Here is an 18241-nt window from a genome sequence, read left to right as displayed (position 1 = left end):
GCTAACTGTGAAGAGGATTCTGCTGCTTTACAAAAAAATTCAAAGGATTTTGATCATTTGTTAAATTGAATAAATAAGTGGCAGATGGGTTTTAATTATGATAAATGCAAGAGAATGCATGTAGGTTGTCTTAATTTTAATTATAAGTAAAATTTAGATGGCTTAAGAGACTGATCAACCATTACATCAAGATCCTTGTTTCATGGCACTGCTGAGGTCATTTGTATCCAAATTCTATTTACGTTGTATCTACAGAAATATTGAATACAATTCTAAAGAGGTTATAATTACACTGTATAGATCATTGGTTAGTCCACATTTGGAATATTTCATTCAATCTTGGACTTCTTACCTTAGGAAAGACATTGAATTGTTTGAAAGGGTTCAGAGGAGCTATTAAAATGGTACCTGAGAAGGAGGGGTTTGTCATATCAGTAGATATTAAATTTATTGTAAATAAAACCAATAATCATTAATGTATTGAATACCACAGGTAACAAGAGAGTTTATTTCACTTTATTGAACACTACTGCAACAAACATTACATGGGGCACTATATATAAACACACAAAAGCCAAATATATAATTACCTTTAGTTCAAGCTTCTTAAATGAGCGAAGCATCTTACAAGAAACACACATCAACTTCCTATAACGTCTTTAAATTTCGAAAATATATTTTTTAATTGATATAAAGCCTTTTCAATATTTAACATCAAGAGTAGCATTACCAACAAGGCAAATCTTTTCTCTACCCAAGGCACGAAGATTTTATTCAACATCTGTATTCTGAAATGTATCTATTGATTTTATTATGCCAATATAGGTGTGTTCCTGTGATTCAGCGCAAAGCCACAGAATGGGCTACATGCACTCTGTTCACCAGCAAGTAACTAAACCCTGGATTGTAGTGTCGTAAGTCTTAAGGCTGACAGCACATCCACGGAAAGAAAAACATATTTAAGCTAAAAGCTACAAGTGGGATATTAGCCCTTGACGAAAACGAAAAAGTTCAAACATCCTCTTAGGAAAAAAAAAACTCCAACTATAAGGTCTTTCAAATTGTTTAGATCTTTTACTATTTGTCTTAAATCAATAAAGAACTAATATGACGAAACAATCACATACTTCTGTCTGTTACAGATAAACGGAATGTTATTGACTGAACAATCACATACTTCTGTCTGTTACAGATATACGGAATGTTATTGACTGAACAATCACATACTTCTGTCCGTTACACATAAGTAGAATGTTGTTGACTGAACAATAAGTGGAATGTTATTGAATTACTTTCATATTTTTATCTGAGAATATAGAGTGAAGAATTACATAATTCTATTCGTTAGAAAGTCAACAAATCATCAGATGTTCTGCAGAGTTTAGTTTCCATTTTACTGAAATAAACTTATTACACAGTATATAATGCACACGTTATTAAATGTTACAAGTTGTCTCTACATTAATTGTAATACTTAACATCGAAATTTACAATATACTGAATGGAACTATTCAATTCTCTGTTTTAACATATAAGCAAACAAACTGGACGTTTAAAAAGATGCTTCTTTAACGTATTGTCTTTTAAACGAAAAAAGAGACACAAACACATTGTGTTTAACTGTTTCCTTAAACATTCCTTCAAGACTGGTGAAACAGTTATATTTTCTATAACTTATCATGCGAGCCCACTTTCAGCTCTAATAGAATTGATTAATTCATTAAGTTAATAAAATTTAATTACGTATATATTAAGCAGTTAATAGTAGATATGATGCTTAAAATAACTGGTTCCTATTCAGAGATATTTTTTTACCTTACAAAAAAACTGTTTTAGTTTTCCAAGTTTAATTATGTATAACTTTTTAAGATGTTTCAAGGATTAGGTGATTCTTTATATTTCTGGAAAAAATAAATAAATTATATCGTTTACACACCTGTCTCATATTTGAATCAATGTTCCTAATTTCATAAAAAATAAGTATTTCTATAACTAATTTTAGGGTTAGATTCTGAATTGAGCTAATTCGTCGTTTCTTTGAAATATTAAAACAATAATTCCCATGCACCAATAACTTTTGAATAGACAGAACGATTCGGTATCAGAAGCTTTAGAACAAGAAAGGTTTTGAAGTAAATCTCTTACTTATGAAACACATAAACAATAAACATTACCAGCAGATTTGTCATAACAGAAAAACACCAGCTCCTCGTGAGTTTAAATTCTGATAAACTAAGGAGCTATCAGCAACAACCAGAAGTTTATAACAAGGTATACTTTGGTAGTGAGAGCAAAGAACATTTTTTAATTAACATATCGATAAAACTTTAAAGCTAGATATTGCTAAAAAATCTAGCATCGGCTGAAACCTGTTCAGAATTTATGAAACCTAAAAAAAAAAAACAAATGTAAGGAGAAGCTTTACCCTAACAACAGATGATAACTTTGAGAGACTTCTCAAGAAGCCAGGATCTTCTGAACCCATGTCTTCAATGCCTAATAAAAGCATAAAATATATTTACCATTTTATATATTATAACAGATAAATTAAAGAACCAATATGTTTCTTAGAGAAAAAATGTATTGATAAACCCAGAAGTTGTGACATATCTCTATATATTTCTTTTCTTATAACAACGAGAGTTTCGCTTGTTAAATAACTGAGAACTTTCATCTGTCAATTCTGTAGTCACAAATATGTACCAAATCAGTTTCTATTATAGAGATTTTAATGGAAACTTTCAGTTAAGTGTCCATAATTGAAACTTCTGAAAATTGAATGGTTTTCTGTGATTAATGACAAGTTGTAAGTTCCTGTTAAAAAAACATTTCACCAAATACTAAGAATTGGACGAGATTTGTTAGTGTATACATATATTTGTATTTCATATTGAATGAATGTGAACCCAGGCTCGTGTGTTTAATTAAATATTCTTTGTTTGTTTTTAAATTTAGCGCAAAGCTACACGAGGGCTATCTGTGCTAGCAATCCCTAATGTTGCAGTGTAAGACTAGAGAGAAGGCAGCCAGTCATCACCACTCATCGCCAACTGTTGGGCTACTCTTTTACCAATGAATACTGGGATTGACCGTCACATTATAACACATCCACGGCTGAAAATGCAAGCATGTTTTGTGCAACGGGGATTCGCACCCGTGACTCTCAGATTGCGAGTCGAGCGCCTTAACCACCTGGCCATGTCAGGTCATTAAATATTAAACTAAGCCAGAAAAAATTTATACACACACAAGTTTTCAAGTTGTTATTGAACTGTTTACCTACCAGAATAACTGCGCATGTTATGTATCTTATTATAATTAATAACATGTTATATATTTATATATATTACAAATTATTAGCAACACTTTACACGTGATTACTCCAGCTTTATATGTATCATGAACCACAATAGTGGTTGATAATAGGAAACACGAGGAATCACACAAAAACCCAATAGAACTTTCGAGAAAATAACATCTTAAACAGTAAAGACTTCAGTTTAAATAACACTTTAAAATGTTTACTATTGATTGCTAAAGTTGTACACAGATAAAAATGCACAAAAATCACCCATGTTAGGCTTACAAGGAAAAGAAAATCAGATCAAAACGATCTATTTGTAATTATTATTGTTATTCTCTTGTCAGCCTACAACACTGTCTTCTGTAGAATACTAAATAATACATTGCGAATATCGTATGGGTATTACAAAGTTGATTTATTTCTTTTGTCTTTTACATAAGCTAAAAATACCATAACTGTAGTTTAAACGATGCTACAATTACCCCAGCGAATAAAAGATAAGCATTAGATGACATTCATATAGATACTCAATGCTTTGGACACTATACAATCTATGTCTTTAGGGAGCCATCCCTTATAATATGTATCAAGTGAAAACCATGTCAGCTAGATACTAACTTTGTATCAAGTAGTTATTTGCCAACAAACAGATAAGTAAAAAAATTGGGAATTTTGAAACCTGTAAATAGGAATGGTTAAAAAAGTAAACGAATAGGGCTGGAGATACTGCAAATATTATTCACTAGAAACCCTTATTTTGGTTCCATGCTGTTACCTACAATTACGTTTGGTGCAATCAAATATGAATTTGTAGTTTGAATATATATTTGAAGGTTTTTAAATTCCTATTTTTTTATTTATCTTCCATCTGCAGATGGAGTTGCACAGTGCGCTGACATACAGTTCACATTGATGATATCAATATAGAATACAACACAGACAGGGGCGTAGATTCCGGGGGGTGGGAGGGTGGAAGGTATACATCCCCCTCTTCATTTTAGGTGGGGGGTATGGTGTATAAAATCATCCCCCCCTACAGTTTGGTCTGTTGAATTGTTTTATTGCATCACGGGCCTACAAATTGTGTGTTTGTTCTTGTGATTCTCATGTTCTTATACCAATTGAATTACATAATCAGGCCTAGATGTAGGCTTTTTCAGTAGCCGAAATGTAAATCTTTAATACAGGCGTGCTTCTAAGCTTTTCGATCGTATCAGTCAGTAGCCCTAAGTATACATGCAAGTATCGTGGCAACAAGATTACTCTGTGACTGCATGTTTACAGCTTTCAGGTTCACGTAATTAGAGATTACCAATTTGCAAATTGAACAGTCCACATAAGTGGTTGAAAAAATCATCCCCCCCCATCGGGTGTAAAAAATCTACGCCCCTGGACACAGACATAAAACTGAACAGACACATAACCAAGAGTACCTGGTAGCTAAGCCTTTTTCACGTTCGAATTAACACAAATTTAGTGGAGGCACACATATCACAGGTATGAAAGTATTATAGACCTTTCAGTCAACATGAATGGTTTTGGAAGAACCCATATTCGTATATCGTATTCTCCAGTATTGGTTATTAGTGATTTCTCGACCATTCAACAACTTAGCATAACTTATGGCTAGGGATGTCACTACCCTTTCTGCACAGTGAGATATCTTAACAACATTTTAAATAATTGAGCATATAAAACAGTAGTTTTGAAATAACATTAACACCCATGAGCAAAGTAAAGGCTGTGGTTACAAAAGAGAACCTCAGATCTAATTATTCACTGCGATGAAAATGTTTAATATATTTTCTAGTGCCACTAACTTACTAATAAACAAGAAGTTGGATATAAAGAAGGCTCACAGACTTCCAGACATATCTCGAATTCAATGATTTTTTTTCATGAGAAACTTGAATTACAGCAGACCCATCCTGTCAAGTTCCTCAGTAGTTTCAATGTATTGTTGTTTTTTACTTGCTTGGAAAGCAACGTTCATGTACAGTGGAAAGTGTGTCAAAGAGTATGACATACGATTGACCTTCACCCATTTCAAAATTTGTTACGATCGTTCTGGCAGTAGTGACTGACCATGGCCACCTTTCCAGTGAGTCAGTGGCAAGTGTAAAGACATATAATGTAAAAACTGGGTTTTGATACCCATGTTGGGCACATCACACACAAATTTCTAGACACAATATTTATGTTTCATTCAACATAACCCCCAAGTTTACCATTATGGCTTCTATAACAGGACTACAGTATATCGCTATAAACCCCTTGACACAATAACCAAGGTTCTTCACTTACCATTATGGCTTCTATAACAGGACTACAGTATTTTGCTATAAACCCCTTGACACAATAACCAAGGTTCTTCACTTACCATTATGGCTTCTATAACAGGATTACAGTATTTCGCTATAAACCCCTTGACACAATAACCAAGGTTCTTGACTCACCATTATGGCTTCTATAACAGGACTACAGTATTTTGCTATAAACCCCTTGACACAATAACCAAGGTTCTTCACTTACCATTATGGCTTCTATAACAGGACTACAGTATATCGCTATAAACCCCTTGACACAATAACCAAGGTTCTTCACTTACCATTATGGCTTCTATAACAGGATTACAGTATTTCGCTATAAACCCCTTGACACAATAACCAAGGTTCTTGACTCACCATCCTGGCTTCTATAACAGGACTACAGTATATCGCTATAAACCCCTTGACACAATAACCAAGGTTCTTCACTTACCATTATGGCTTCTATAACAGGACTACAGTATTTCGCTATAAACCCCTTGACACAATAACCAAGGTTCTTCACTTACCGTTATGGCTTCTATAACAGGACTACAGTATTTCACTATAAACTCTTCCTTAATGAGCTCTGTATCGGAAAGGCTGTAGGCCGCTTCTAAAGCTTCAGCTCCGTCAAAATTAACGAAACACATTCTTGCTGTGAGCCTCGTTTCCGGATGAAGGAATGATGGGCCAGCAGCCATCAGCTGCAACATGAACAGAGTTTGATATTAAATACACAGACTTCTTGAGTATAAATACAGTAAACTATTATGTTTCAAACCAAACAAAACTCTAATAACACAGCAATATAAAATGTATACAGTAAACATGTGTACACTAAACTACGTACGAAATAGTTATTCTAATGTTAACAGTATCATAAAAAGCATATTGTAAACGGCTACATATTGTGTGTGTGTCACATTTTAAGATATTTTATACGATAAGTGACGAATTGTGAACTTTCCCAGAGATATTGATTTTTGTATAATTTTTTTTACATCTTTGGTGTGCATTAGGAAAACGTAGGCTCTGTAGATAAATGTATTTTGAGCCCTATAAAATAGATTATTCTTTAAAATTCTCAGTGCTTATTAACAAACTAAACAATACAACTCAAAATGAAACACGTGTCACAAGTGTGGTCTACAAAATTATTATTGTGCCGATGATGTGAACGTTTCATAAGTGCTAGTTTGAAGCGCGAACACAATCAATAATTTTAAATATTCCAGTAATTAAAAATGTAAGTTGCAGATGACATTGAATTTGATCTAGAGTTCTTGATTTTTTTTTTCATAACTGTTATTGAAAACTGAGTAATGGGTATATTCTACAAATATCAAGAGAAGCAAATCATTAGATAAAACATACTGACCCTGTAAAGTGAACATAAACACATATATTAAATATTCCATTACGACTGGCCTGCTCGGGACTCCATTCACGTTATGAGCATAATAAACACTATTACCAACAAAATTGTAGAAGCGACCATTTAAACCATTTAGCATGTGTTTTCCACGTCTTAAATGCATTAAAATATAAGTTTTCTCATCTATCTATTAATTTGACCATAGTAATTATAAAAAGCAAGAATAATTTCATTATAGTATCTTAAGTTTGATTTTATTCATCGACTGTTTCGCAGACGTAGGGAGTCCAATATATTATCTTATCATCTATTGACCGTTTCGCTTGAGCATGGGACCCAACTTGTGTCACGATTTTTGTTATAAAATATTGTTGCTAATTTCTGTTCTATAAAACAATTAAAACCATCAGTGGATTTATATGTAAATATGTAAGCAACAAAAAACGTCACACTTGTTTTTATTCTCGTAACCTGATTTGTTAGAAGTCTTGTTAGATAAACTTTGTTTAAGTCAGTTATTCTTCAACTGAAATGTCCATGAAATTTACTAAAGTTTCGTTTTATTTCTTTTGAATTTCACGTAAAACTAATTTACGAATTTCAACGTCGAGTCTTCCTAGTTTAGCAATGTAGATACTCAATACCAGACTCCACCAACTCTTAAGATACTCTCTTACCAACAAATAGTGAAATTCATTGTTACATTATAACGACCCGAAGGCAGATAGACGAGAATGTTCAGTGACCGGTATTAGAACTCGCACATACGCAGGTTACGAGTCGATTGCCCAAACCATCAGGCCTTTTCATTGAAAGTAAAACAAAACACTGGTCACACACCGCAACATTGGCTTCTTCCAGAATGTTGATGCACATTGATTTTCCATTCATTACTCCATATTTCTCCAGTTTAGGTCTCAAGATCTCGAAGTCAGGTAGCATATAATAACCAGCTTGTGGTCGAATTACCTTCACTCCTACTTCATCTAATTCTCTGTGGGAAAAATGTTAAATATTTGTTATTCTGTACGGTCTGGATCCATAATGGAAATAACTATAATACAAATACATTTAGTTTGTTATAATGATTACAAGTCTCTTTAACTGACTAATGTGTGTTTTTTTGATGTGTATTAAAATTTTCATTAATTTTTGGTATGTAGAAAACAAATAAAAAATAAATTGTATAGTTTTTAACTTGTCTGTTTTTGGAATAGCGAAACGTTACAACCAAAAGACGAGGCACAAGTGGTGTTTTGTAACTACTATCTGTCCCTTAACATATATTTCTTATTTTGTTTTCCCATTCTTTCTTAGTTTGAATATAAATGTTTCCAACAGTGAGAGTAGTTATTCATAGAAATTCTTGATAATATAACCATTTAAATGTACCTTTTGTATAATCACCTAACGATTGTTCTCAAATATGTATTTACTGGCTTACCTGTAACAAAAATCTGCAATCGTTGCCAGAATCTTGGTAGTAAGTTGAATGTACTGTTCGCATTCCTTTTCTTGGAGCAAAGCCTGAAAGACACATTAAACCACTGAGAAATAGAACACAGTTCTAACTACAGTTACTAAAACTAACAACTGGTTTGCTTTCCTATTTTTCCTAGTATCTTGTCTTATTGATGTCCTTTAACTTGCCCCCCCAGTGGCTCAGCGGTATGTCTGCGGACTTACAACGCTAAAACCCGGGTTTCGATACCCGTGGTAGGCAGAACACAGGTAGCCCATTGTGTAGCTTTGTGCTTGATTCAAAATAACAAATCCTTGAACTTTCAGATTACTGTCTTGTTTTTATTCCTTTCACAACAGGATGGTCCATATACCAAACTTGCTTCATTTCTTCAAAGTCCATTTGACCCCATGGTTAAAATCAGATTGAATATTTTGAAATTTACCTGACGACGTGATAAAAATTGAATAAGCGTAATGTAATAGCGAAAATATTCGACTCTAAACATTTGTTGTTGAAGACTGCCATTCTTTAACAATAAATCTACTAATTATATACACGTAAACTGACTTGGATCACTCAACTCCATTAATAAAGCTGCATTTGTGGATTTATGGTGACTAAACAGATAAGTGTAGATGACAAAGTGGTTTTACATTTCACATTAAAATTTCACAAGACATAATTATCACGCAGGATACTACCGAAACTTCATGGGAAAGTAAGGTTAACACTTCAGACACACAGCAAGAGAGCGCCACATATGGCAAAGTAAGGTTAACACTTCAGACACACTGCAAGAGAGCGCCACATATGGCAAAGTAAGGTTAACACTTCAGACACACAGCAAGAGAGCGCCACATATGGCAAAGTAAGGTTAACACTTCAGACACACTGCAAGAGAGCGCCACATATGGCAAAGTAAGGTTAACACTTCAGACACACTGTAAGAGAGCGCCACATAGTGTTGTGAGAGGAAGTGATGTCATAAACAAGAATGATGTCATAGCTCCAAGTTCATTAAAACATTTATAATTAATTCACCATAAAAATAACTTTTAAAACTAATTTATTAGTTAATCCTAAGAAATGACAGTAAATGTTTATTCAGCACTTAATTAATTAATAATTGAATCATAGAAGATAATATGTTTCTTACCTGTCATGATTCATTCAATATATGTCTCAACAAAATATAATTAATCACTAATTTATTAGTTATTTAAAAAGGATGCTTAGCTTTAATTAATTAAAACATTTACAACAAATTCATTGATTCAATAATAATGAAATAATCATATAAAGCACACTTAATATTAATTCATTAAATCAATCAAAATGAGTTTGTCCTATAAAGGACATTACATTTCCTTATCATTAATAAGTCCTACAAGGACAATACGATAATTTAAACATATTGCTCAAAGACTTTCAGTACTATATTGTTACATTTCCTGTCCTAAAAGGACTACACCTTACTTACTCTGACGCATACAATACATTACTCTATGTTTAAATTGCTCTGAAAAGACAATATCATACAATAATGAAAGCATTGACTTTATACAACAAGTTATCTCGTCAATAAAATGTTTATTATCCAATAACAATTTTGCTAATTTGTGACAATATAATTTACACATGTTTTACAAAGGCATACTTTTATCTGTACGTAATTACTAAAATTACTGTAGGAATTTAATAAGTAGACTGTGACGTTAATTGTACAATTCATCAACGTCTAGATTTCATTATGTTAAAATTCTTTAATAAAAATAATAAGTGACTGACTTACTGTATGCGGCCCGGCATGGTCAAGCGCGTTAAGGCGTGCGACTCGTAATCTGAGGGTCGCGGGTTCGCATCCCCGTCGCCCCAAACATGCTCGCCCTTTCAGCTGTTGGGGCGTTATAATGTTACGATCAATCCCACTATTCGTTGGTAAAAGAGTAGCCCAAGAGTTGGCGGTGGGTGGTGATGACTAGCTGCCTTCCCTCTAGTCTTACACTGCTAAATTAGGGACGGCTAGCACAGATAGCCCTCGAGTAGCTTTGTGCGAAATTCCAAAAGATAAACAAACAAACAAGCTTACTGTATGCGTCCATTTTCTATATAGCCATTGATCACTTCCAAATGCACATAAAATTTGTGAAAGTATGGAATACATTTTAAACTGTTCATGGGTTCTTTCACAGGATGTGTTGTCGGGCACTTAACGTTTCACAAATCATTCCTGACCAATAATCACCCTACACCTAAATGAATGAATTACTGATTAATAATATTTAAAATATCACAACTTTCATACTTTGTTTTGAATTTCGAGCGAAGCTTCACGAGGGCTATCTGCACTAGCCGTCCCTAATTTAGCAGTGTAAGACTAGAGGGAAGGCAGCTAGTCATCACTACCCACCGCCAACTCTTGGACTACTCTTTTACAAACAAATAGTGGGATTGACTGACACGTTATAATGACCCCACGGCTGAAAGGGCGAGCATGTTTGGTGCGACCGGGGTTCGAACCCGCGACCCTCGGATTGCTAGTCGAACGCCTTAACACACTTGGCCATGCTGGGCCTAACTATTTAGCATTGCAAAATATATTTCTTCATTTACCATGGTCCTGCATGGCCACGTGTTTAAGTCACTGAACTCGTAATCTGAGAGTTGCGGGTTCGAATCCTTCTCACACCAAACATGCTCTCTCTTTTAGCCGTAGGAACGTTATAATGTGATGCTTAATCCCATTATTCATGGGTAAAAGAGTAGCCCAAGAGTTGGCAGTGAGTAGTGATGATTAGTGGCATTCCCTCTCGTCTTACACTGCTAAATTAGAGACGGCTAGCGAAGATAGCCCTTGTATAGCTTTGCGCGAAATTCAAAACAAACAGTCTAAAAGTTGTGATATTTTAAATATTATTAATCAGTAATTCATTCATTTAGGTGTAAGGTGATTATTGGTTGGGAATGATTTGTGAAACATTAAGTGTCCGACAAATTCAGATTACTTCCCCCTCTTTCAATAGTGGCGCCAGGGGGCGCTTGGGGACTTGTTTCCCCCCAAAATGAGCCAAGCCCCCCTCAGCTCCCCAATATTGTTACCTACATACATTAATAAAATATGGAAAACACAATCATCGTTGTTTCTTAACAATTAACATCAAAGAGAGATAGATCTGTAGAACTCAACGTCTTCAATAAGTCAGAAGTATGTGTCATGCGTCCCATAGCAACGTACTGAATGTACTGAAACTCATGCGCTGTATTGTCGCTCCCTGTGTAATGCCATTCTATCTTGAGCTTTGACGAAGATTAGACAACCACGTTGATTTCAAGTTACAACAGATCATCAGGGATTTTACTTGATAAACCAAAGGTTTCACAGGTATTTACCCATTAATTTCATTTATCTTTTATTGAAAAGTAAAACATAGCATGCATGTGTAAGTGTATTGTGTATAGGTCAAAACTATGAAGCATTTAGCCAGTGTTGTGTCCTCTGTTAGATCATTTTGCATTGTGTATCAGCCATCCAAAACTGTACTGATGATTGTGGCATACACTTAAAATTGTGACTTTCAATCTAATTAATGTTATACTTATGATTAGATAATAACCTTACATGTTAACTGACCAAATAATATTTCTAAACAATTCTAGAATGAATTTTGAAATTGTCATTGGGCCATTTAGAAGTGCATAATTTAATGTAATGTAGTAGTTACATTATTGTAACAGGTGCTTGTCACACTTATGATAATAAGAACAATATCACAGTTTGGCCTGTATGAATAATGTGAACTGATGAAGAAACCAGTCTTTCTGTGAAGGTCAACTGAAATTTAGACATTTTGTTTTGGTGTCACTATGATCATTCAATATCCAGGTCGCGGGTTTGCTTTGTTCGAGCGCGCGATTTCCGCATCGAATGCCTTAAGCGTATGATCACCGAGCCGCTGACCATGGTGTACGCTCTGTGTATGGCTAATGATTGGCTCAGCCCGATCGAGATCCAGATGCCAGCCGCACGCCACACCCCTCTCCGCTCACTCCCATTAGCTTCCCACAGTTTTACAACATGCCCTATCAATGCTGTGTTTGTGTTCCCTAATTAGCCCTGTAATTTTACATTATTACTACCCTCTAATTAAGTACTTGTGCTATACGGTTAAAGATAAACACTTTCTAACAGTATTTCACGGATATGTTCTGGATTTTCATGTGCTATTAATATAATTTGGTGATTTCAAAGCCGCAGAGCAGTTGTTCGTAATGTTGAACTATGTTTAGTTTTATTTGTTTCTTATTCATAAAATTACACAATAGTATGTATATCTTTTCCTTAGATTTCGATGTTTAAAATAAATATCCTTTGTAAGCCCTAATGCCAATATAAGGAGAGAAGTTCTATTCGTTTCATATAAACTAACACAACTTGGAAGTAAGAAGTGGTACTAGCAGTCAGCCAGCTCGGGGATCACTTTGACATTCGAGAGCTCTGTATAAAAGGGAGTTATGTTTGTTTACGTGGCTCTCGCTCTCTCTGGTACTCGGCCTCACACTGGAACACACACTCAGTTTGATTAATAAAAGGAAATCAAAATCAGCGACTCGTTTTCAAACAAGGACACCAACACACAAGTCAAGAGTCAGACATCACCCACCAAAACATAAACCGGTCATACTACACATAGGGTTAATTATGCAACACTACCTTCTACCCAAGAAGATGCAGCGAGTAGATGGTCCTACAAACACATGTGGTGCAAGTGAGGAGAACAGTGGTAATCGTGATGGTGAGAAAGCAGACACAACTAGAACAGGACCCCAGCCGCAAGAGGACACCACTCACACCCAGGGTGAAAAACTACCACCAGGACCCAAGGACCTGAGCCAGCTTCCAGATAGTGGTCCTGTCTGTCCAGACATGAAGAGACACCTGGCCACAGAATACAGCAGCCAGTCAAGGTCATTCAACAAGAATTGGCATGATCAGCACTCGTGGTTGGAGTACTCTGTGACCAAAAATGTTGCATTCTGCTTCGCATGTCGTCTATTCAGTCACACACACTTCAGTAAAACTGTGAAGTCCTTCACCCATGAAGGCTTCTGGAGCTCGAAGAAGGCGACCACATCACTGAAGTCCCATGATAACTCTGCAGGACACAAGTTTGCCATGCAAGCTTGGGCAGAGTTTATATTGCAGAAAACAAAGGGTGCAAGGATCCAACATGCTCTCGATGCAAGCCATGCTAAAACTGTGGAGAAAAACCGACATTACATGAGAGCTGTGATATATGCACTGTTCTACACAGCCTGCCAGAAAGAAGCCCAGAAAGGTCACAGGGAAGGTAGTCAGTCAGATAACAGGGTCAATTTTCTGGAACTTCTTGACATGATTTCCAGGTATGATGAAATCATGAAGATGCTAAGTGGTCCTGGCAATGTCAAGTACACGCACCATGATATCCAAAATGAACTGCTTGACATCATAGCTGGAATGATCAGGAAAGATATCAGAAAAGAGGTCTCTCCTGTATGTCACTGATGTGCCCTGACATGACTGCAGCTCCATCATAGCACTGGCCAATGCAGGCATTATGGTCAATACCACATTTAGCCAGAGTCTCCATGATTTTCTTGAGCAATGAATCTGCATCCAGACCCTCAGCAGCTGTGAAGTCCAGGAACTCCTCGTGAAGGCTCTGTTGGTGGAGGTTCAGGAGAGGTGTCTCAGGCTGTGTATGTCCACTGCTATGCACACAGGCTTGTGTTAGTTGATCGTGTGCGCAACGTCTAGGCTGCAGCACAGTTCTTTGTGACAATTCAGAAGCTGTACAAATTCTTCTCTACATCAGTTGTGCATGAAGAATTTCCGAAGGTACAGAAGGAGCTTGAACCTGTGAACCAGCACATAGAGTAGAATCGACTGTCAGACACAAGATGGGTCTGCCAACATGCTGCTTGTCTGGCTGTGAAAAGAACCCTCCCTGCCATTGTGACAACCCTAAAGCATCTTGTGGAGGGGGACAATGTCCACAGAGCTACTGCATCAAAGGGCCTGTGCATCCCCCTAGATCAGCAGTTTGTAACCAGTCTAGTGGCCATATAAAACCTACTGCTGATGACAAAACAGCTATTAGACCACCTCCAGTCACCTGACCTGCAGCTGGCCTCTGTAGAGGGCCTAGTACAATCTGTCATCTCTGGTCTCTCAGAAATTTGAACTGAAGCAGCATGGAAAGACTTGGAAGAGTCTACTGAGGATATGTAAGAAAGTGGGAATACACACTGAGACGGTGCATCAAGGTGGACAGCGATGTGTCCCCAGACACCTGGACGAATTCATAATCACATATAATACTGGCCAAAGAGATGAATCAACACCAGATACCAGGAGACACACCTTCTATGCTATTATAGACAGGATGCTCAACGAGGTAAATAGACAAATTCAGATTACTTCCCCTCTTTCAATAGTGGCGCCAGGGGGCGCTTGGGGACTTGTTTCCCCAAAATGAGCCAAGCCCCCCTCAGCTCCCCAATATTGTTACCTACATACATTAATAAAATATGGAAAACACAATCATCGTTGTTTCTTAACAATTAACATCAAAGAGAGATAGATCTGTAGAACTCAACGTCTTCAATAAGTCAGAAGTATGTGTCATGCGTCCCATAGCAACGTACTGAATGTACTGAAACTCATGCGCTGTATTGTCGCTCCCTGTGTAATGCCATTCTATCTTGAGCTTTGACGAAGATTAGACAACCACGTTGATTTCAAGTTACAACAGATCATCAGGGATTTTACTTGATAAACCAAAGGTTTCACAGGTATTTACCCATTAATTTCATTTATCTTTTATTGAAAAGTAAAACATAGCATGCATGTGTAAGTGTATTGTGTATAGGTCAAAACTATGAAGCATTTAGCCAGTGTTGTGTCCTCTGTTAGATCATTTTGCATTGTGTATCAGCCATCCAAAACTGTACTGATGATTGTGGCATACACTTAAAATTGTGACTTTCAATCTAATTAATGTTATACTTATGATTAGATAATAACCTTACATGTTAACTGACCAAATAATATTTCTAAACAATTCTAGAATGAATTTTGAAATTGTCATTGGGCCATTTAGAAGTGCATAATTTAATGTAATGTAGTAGTTACATTATTGTAACAGGTGCTTGTCACACTTATGATAATAAGAACAATATCACAGTTTGGCCTGTATGAATAATGTGAACTGATGAAGAAACCAGCCTTTCTGTGAAGGTCAACTGAAATTTAGACATTTTGTTTTGGTGTCACTATGATCATTCAATATCCAGGTCGCGGGTTTGCTTTGTTCGAGCGCGCGATTTCCGCATCGAATGCCTTAAGCGTATGATCACCGAGCCGCTGACCATGGTGTACGCTCTGTGTATGGCTAATGATTGGCTCAGCCCGATCGAGATCCAGATGCCAGCCGCACGCCACACCCTCCCCGCTCACTCCCATTAGCTTCCCACAGTTTTACAACATGCCCTATCAATGCTGTGTTTGTGTTCCCTAATTAGCCCTGTAATTTTACATTATTACTACCCTCTAATTAAGTACTTGTGCTATACGGTTAAAGATAAACACTTTCTCTAACAGTATTTCACGGATATGTTCTGGATTTTCATGTGCTATTAATATAATTTGGTGATTTCAAAGCCGCAGAGCAGTTGTTCGTAATGTTGAACTATGTTTAGTTTTTATTTGTTTCTTATTCATAAAATTACACAATAGTATGTATATCTTTTTTCCTTAGATTTCGATGTTTAAAATAAATATCCTTTGTAAGCCCTAATGCCAATATAAGGAGAGAAGTTCCCATTCGTTTCATATAAACTAACACAACTTGGAAGTAAGAAGTGGTACTAGCAGTCAGCCAGCTCGGGGATCACTTTGACATTCGAGAGCTCTGTATAAAAGGGAGTTATGTTTGTTTACGTGGCTCTCGCTCTCTCTGGTACTCGGCCTCACACTGGAACACACACTCAGTTTGGATTAATAAAAGGAAATCAAAATCAGCGACTCGTTTTCAAACAAGGACACCAACACACAAGTCAAGAGTCAGACATCACCCACCAAAACATAAACCGGTCATACTACACATAGGGTTAATTATGCAACACTACCTTCTACCCAAGAAGATGCAGCGAGTAGATGGTCCTACAAACACATGTGGTGCAAGTGAGGAGAACAGTGGTAATCGTGATGGTGAGAAAGCAGACACAACTAGAACAGGACCCCAGCCGCAAGAGGACACCACTCACACCCAGGGTGAAAAAACTACCACCAGGACCCAAGGACCTGAGCCAGCTTCCAGATAGTGGTCCTGTCTGTCCAGACATGAAGAGACACCTGGCCACAGAATACAGCAGCCAGTCAAGGTCATTCAACAAGAATTGGCATGATCAGCACTCGTGGTTGGAGTACTCTGTGACCAAAAATGTTGCATTCTGCTTCGCATGTCGTCTATTCAGTCACACACACTTCAGTAAAACTGTGAAGTCCTTCACCCATGAAGGCTTCTGGAGCTCGAAGAAGGCGACCACATCACTGAAGTCCCATGATAACTCTGCAGGACACAAGTTTGCCATGCAAGCTTGGGCAGAGTTTATATTGCAGAAAACAAAGGGTGCAAGGATCCAACATGCTCTCGATGCAAGCCATGCTAAAACTGTGGAGAAAAACCGACATTACATGAGAGCTGTGATATATGCACTGTTCTACACAGCCTGCCAGAAAGAAGCCCAGAAAGGTCACAGGGAAGGTAGTCAGTCAGATAACAGGGTCAATTTTCTGAACTTTGACATGATTTCCAGGTATGATGAAATCATGAAGATGCTAAGTGGTCCTGGCAATGTCAAGTACACGCACCATGATATCCAAAATGAACTGCTTGACATCATAGCTGGAATGATCAGGAAAGATATCAGAAAAGAGGTCTCTCCTGTATGTCACTGATGTGCCCTGACATGACTGCAGCTCCATCATAGCACTGGCCAATGCAGGCATTATGGTCAATACCACATTTAGCCAGAGTCTCCATGATTTTCTTGAGCAATGAATCTGCATCCAGACCCTCAGCAGCTGTGAAGTCCAGGAACTCCTCGTGAAGGCTCTGTTGGTGGAGGTTCAGGAGAGGTGTCTCAGGCTGTGTATGTCCACTGCTATGCACACAGGCTTGTGTTAGTTGATCGTGTGCGCAACGTCTAGGCTGCAGCACAGTTCTTGTGACAATTCAGAAGCTGTACAAATTCTTCTCTACATCAGTTGTGCATGAAGAATTTCCGAAGGTACAGAAGGAGCTTGAACCTGTGAACCAGCACATAGAGTAGAATCGACTGTCAGACACAAGATGGGTCTGCCAACATGCTGCTTGTCTGGCTGTGAAAAGAACCCTCCCTGCCATTGTGACAACCCTAAAGCATCTTGTGGAGGGGGACAATGTCCACAGAGCTACTGCATCAAAGGGCCTGTGCATCCCCCTAGATCAGCAGTTTGTAACCAGTCTAGTGGCCATATAAAACCTACTGCTGATGACAAAACAGCTATTAGACCACCTCCAGTCACCTGACCTGCAGCTGGCCTCTGTAGATGGCCTAGTACAATCTGTCATCTCTGGTCTCTCAGAAATTTGAACTGAAGCAGCATGGAAAGACTTGGAAGAGTCTACTGAGGATATGTAAGAAAGTGGGAATACACACTGAGACGGTGCATCAAGGTGGACAGCGATGTGTCCCCAGACACC

At 37.2% G+C, this 18241-nt stretch overlaps 1 protein-coding gene across 1 annotated transcript in view; it reads right to left on the bottom strand.

Annotated features, from left to right (window-relative positions):
* Positions 1–497: 497 nt before the first annotated feature.
* Positions 498–18241, bottom strand: part of LOC143249905 (asparagine--oxo-acid transaminase-like) — a 108683-nt gene continuing 90939 nt past the window's right edge. The window contains exons 9-12 of the mRNA XM_076500510.1: positions 8433–8515; positions 7829–7982; positions 6141–6317; positions 498–2496 (exon numbers count right to left, since the gene is read on the bottom strand). Coding sequence (XP_076356625.1) covers positions 2458–2496; positions 6141–6317; positions 7829–7982; positions 8433–8515 — 453 coding nt within the window. The 3' untranslated portion in view covers positions 498–2457. The remainder of the gene's footprint in view (positions 2497–6140; positions 6318–7828; positions 7983–8432; positions 8516–18241) is intronic.

The sequence above is a fragment of the Tachypleus tridentatus genome, chromosome 4, assembly GCF_004210375.1.
Source record: "Tachypleus tridentatus isolate NWPU-2018 chromosome 4, ASM421037v1, whole genome shotgun sequence".
NCBI lineage: Eukaryota > Metazoa > Arthropoda > Merostomata > Xiphosura > Limulidae > Tachypleus > Tachypleus tridentatus.
Note: the sequence above shows the minus strand (reverse complement) of the source record. Positions and strands in the feature narration are given on the sequence as shown.